The 4450-nt window shown below is 37.8% G+C and overlaps 1 protein-coding gene across 3 annotated transcripts in view; it reads left to right on the top strand.

Annotated features, from left to right (window-relative positions):
- The window catches only part of RUNDC3B (RUN domain containing 3B), a 183363-nt gene that overhangs the window by 82581 nt on the left and 96332 nt on the right, over positions 1-4450 (top strand). For all 3 annotated transcript variants that reach the window (XM_006834325.1, XM_006834324.1, XM_006834323.1), the window contains one exon: positions 3858-3947. In XM_006834325.1, coding sequence (XP_006834388.1) covers positions 3858-3947 — 90 coding nt within the window. The remainder of the gene's footprint in view (positions 1-3857; positions 3948-4450) is intronic.

The raw sequence follows: 4450 nt of genomic DNA, 5'->3' as shown, positions 1-4450 counted from the left end.
GTGCACCTTAGTCCTCAAGCTGACATCTTTACTCTTCAACAGTTTAAAAAGGTCTTGTGCAGCAGAGTTGCCTAATGCAATACGTCATTTGATTTCTTGACTGCTGCTTCTATTAGTGTTGATACAAAACAATATAGGCAGTCCGACTGATTACTACAAGAACAAGCAAGTTGCTCGCCCAGGAGACATCAAGGCAAGTGCTTGGGTCCCCTCAGGGCAAACTCCCTTCCAAGACTTAAGACTCAGTAGGAATACATGCTCTGATTGGTGACTATGTTGGTCACTGATAAGGGGAAGTAAGGGAAAAACAGCAATGAAGCTGCGAGCTAAGCCCTACAATATTCAGTATACCCCTGTGAACCCGGATGGAGACCTGGTCAGCCAGCAGTGTGGCAAGACATGGGGACTCTTGGGCTCAGAGTCAGTGTCACAGCCTCAGAGGACTAGCATGGAGAGTGAAGCGTCCAGCTGATAAGAAGAGATGACTTGATGATCAGAGCTCAACTAGAAGAAGAAAGAAGTGGGAAAAAGAGTAATTTGATACAATTTGATGAACTTGACCTACACCTATGGATGCAGTAGCTCAAAAGAGGGAACAAATCCTTAAAGTGAGGCTCATTCCCACCCCCTCAACACACAGGGTAAACGGGGATGGGCATCTTGGACATTGGCTACCCAAAATGGGGAGGGGGAAGCTACAAAGGCAAGAAGTAACTGGGTTACAAGCTTTCAAGAGGGAGCCTAGATCCAGAGGGCATGGAGGAGGTAGAATCTCCACTGACTAGTATCCAGTCTCTCAGGGCGGGGCTGATGAAAGGAGATGCAAATAGGACTCTTGTGATACAATAGTGAATAATTGTTATCAGGACTGATTGTGAGGGTTGGAAATGTAAAGGTAGATGTTTTGTAGCAAAAGGTGGGGTGTGATTGACTTTGCAGTCTAGGAGTGAAGGTCCCTGGGACCATCAAGGGAGAAGAGCGGAGAGCAAGACCCTACCCAGAGAAGCAGTGACACCAGAGATTGAGGCAGAGACGATGATGTGGAGAGATGGAGTGGCTGGGGACTTCAGATTCAGAGAGGGAGAGGGGTTGTGTGCTGATGACTGGGGCGTGGGCTTGCAGGGTACCATGGCAATGTAACAATATATGATAGGATGAGTGTAAAGCTAATGTTCTCCCATGTAAACTACCATATAATTCACAATAAAACATTAAAAAAAAAAAAAAGAGTCCTAGTGTTATAGTGTTAAGTTTCAGACTGACAACCAAAAGGTGGACAGTTTGAACTCACTAGCCACTCCTGGGAGGAAGCTTTGGTAATCTGCTTTTAGAAAGCTTGTTGTTAAGTGTTGTTGAGTCGGTGCTGACTTATGGTGACCCTATATAGGATTTCCAAGGAGTGGCTGGCAGGTGTGAACCATCAGTCTTGCACTTAGCAGTCCAGTGCTTATCCAGGGCCACACCAGGACTTCTTATAAAAATTGCAGCCATGGAAATACTATGGGGCAGTTCTTCTGTGTCCTCAAGGGTTCCTATGAGTCAGAATTGACTACAGGCAATGGGTTTGGTTTCTAGTTTGATTTCTTCCAAAGCAAACAACCTCTCACAATTTTTTGCTTCTAAAATACAAAACTGTATTTAAAGACAGAGTCTAATATACAAATCTTGAAATGGAAGTTTTATATATTTTTTTAACTTGGTACCTTCAATATTTATAATACATTCTTGCAGTTTAGTATGCTGTTTTGATTAGATTCTTTTCTTAAGAATATTTTCTTTAGAACAAAAAATATTTTTTAAAAAACAAAGGGAATTATTTTTTAATGTGTATCTTACTGTTATTGGATTAATAGGCAATCTTAGGCTTTATTCTTGGCTCCTTTGTTGCCAAATGATAACTTTAGTTAATAAAGCAAACAGTAATGTTTCACTTTTACTTTGAGATAAGATGATGAGACTGAAAGGTGATAATATATTAAAGTCAATATATATTTTGAAAGTATTGATAGCAAGTTTCAGTCAAAATTATTGATATGGTGGCTTGGTTAGAGAATCAAGAATTAATTTTTCCAAACAGCTTCTACCTCTTTTAGACATATGAATAGCTTTGGTCGTTGATACTAAGTGATTAAAATATGGTCTTTTTTCAGATATCTTCAATTCATTATTCTCCTTAATACTGAATTGGTTCTGTTTATGGTATATGATCTGACACATCAAAGTGAATTTTCTGAAAAATGTGTTTTCCTTAACCATAATAATGAAAAAGTTCAGCATATAAAGGATAATTCTTTTAACTGGTTCTACTTTTTCCCTTTCCTCCTATCTGTTGTAATGAAGACTGTTAGACCTATGCAATATTGTTGTTACTGTTGTTGTTAAATGCTGTGGAGTCAGTTCAGACTCATAGTGACACTGGATAGGATTTCTAAGTAGTGGCTGGTGGGTTTAAACCACCAGCCTTGAAGTTAGCAGTCTAGTGCGTATCCTGCAGTGCCATAGACCTAGACAGTATTATACTTGAGGTATGGTATTCATATAAGTGGAGTTTTTTATTTCACATACAGCAGGCATTTCACTTATATTGATTAGCTTGAAAAATCACTGCTAACTAAAGCATAAAAAATTTAAGAATATAATATATACTCTAAAAATATATCATATAATCTTAAAAAAAAAAAAAAAAGCCCTTTAGCTTTCTAAATAATCCCTAAAATCAGTTTTGTTTGTTTGTTTTTAGTATTCTTCATCAGTCCCTAATACAATGTTGATATTAAGAAGTAAACAAGAAAGAATCATTTTAGTCTTACTCTTCTCATGTATTTGGAAGCTGTGGTGAACTCAAGATGGGGAATAATAAGACTTTTCTGAATATAGGGAGTTAGTAAGAATATTGGGAGATCACCAGGATCCTATTTGAAAGCATAGGGCCCCTGTAATTTGATATTCTGGAATCCTGGAAGCATAGTCTTTGGGGCAGTAAATAAAATTTCTGTCAACAGCCAATTTAGAATTTAGGGCAGGGATAAAATCTCCAATATATGAATTTATCTAATATCTTTATCTTTTTATGGAACACATCAGTAGATTATATAGGAAGTTTTTTTCATTTATTTTGCCAGTTCTTTTTGAGGGTGGAAGTTATAGTTCTTCTTTTATGCAAATCAATAAAAAGAATTCCCACTGCACCAAGGTTTTAAAATATTGCCATCCCCTGACACACACACTGAGTTGATTCTGACTTATAGTGACCTTAATAGGACAGAGAGAACTGCTCCTTGTTGTTGTTGTTAAGTGCCATTGAGTCAGTTCTGACTCATAGCAACCCTGTTATATGTTTTCTGAGGAGCATCTGGTGGGTTTGAACTGCCAGTATTGTGGTTTGCAGTCCGGTGCTTTCACTGCAGTGCTACACCAGAACTGTTCCTTAGGATTTCCAATATGTCAAATCTTTTTCCTGCAGAGCAGCTTTGAGCAACTTGTGGGTTTGACCTGCTAGCCTTTTAATTAGCGGCCCACTGCACCACCAGGACTCCAGTGTAAATGACTCTAAATTGAATGTTGTTGAGATTACATTGAAAATACTTCACTATTAAGGGAAAAAGTTGGATTCACTAGGCTGATTAAAGAGTCACAATGGGCATTGTTTATAAAAGAGGTGGAAGTGCTTGGAGAGAGCGGTTTATTATTGTAGCAGTGGTCGTTCCTAAATATAAGATTTGGGTGATTCAAGTGGATTTTAAAGAAATTAAATAAAATTTACCTTTTTCTATAGTACTTTGGTCTCTGAGTAATTACTGTGGCTCAAATTTAAGACTGTTTTACATATTTATATATTCCTCTGTTTCATTTTTTAGGAGATTTTATGAAGATGGAGCAATTGTCTTGGGTGAGGAAGCAAATATGCTTGCTGGAATGCTGCTTGGACTCAATGCTATTGATTTCAGGTACTGAATCTATTCAAATACACTACTTTTACACTACGTATGCTTTCAGTGTTTTGTTTCAGTATTGATATTTAAGTCATGTTTTTCCCTTTCAAATGACATCCAAAACTTGAATAATTTTAATTTAGCCTTGCTTTGTAGCTTGGGTCAAATGAGAGCATATACTGCATCTGCCCAAGCAGAAATGTTTGTACCATGGTAGTATTGATGTGGCGCTGTGGGCTAATGCACTGGACTCCAAGGTCAGTTTGAACTCCAAGGTCAATTTGAACTCCATGGTTCAAGCTCATCAGTCCCTTCTCGGAAACCCTATGCAGGGTCGCTGTGAGTAGAAAGCAACTCAACAACACTTAACAACAGCAACAGCAAGCACTGAAAAAGGTTTGGGGTCCTATTTTTTTAGTATTTTTGAGCTTCTGCTTTAAAATGAAAAGAAATAGACTAAAGTATATTCAAAGCTTGAAAGATTTTCATCTCATATGATAATATAAAGAAGATTCTGC

The sequence above is a fragment of the Chrysochloris asiatica genome, unplaced genomic scaffold (assembly GCF_000296735.1).
Source record: "Chrysochloris asiatica unplaced genomic scaffold, ChrAsi1.0 scaffold00010, whole genome shotgun sequence".
NCBI classification, from domain to species: Eukaryota; Metazoa; Chordata; class Mammalia; order Afrosoricida; family Chrysochloridae; genus Chrysochloris; species Chrysochloris asiatica.
The sequence above is the reverse complement of the archived record's forward strand: the minus strand, read 5'-3'. Positions and strand labels throughout refer to the sequence as shown.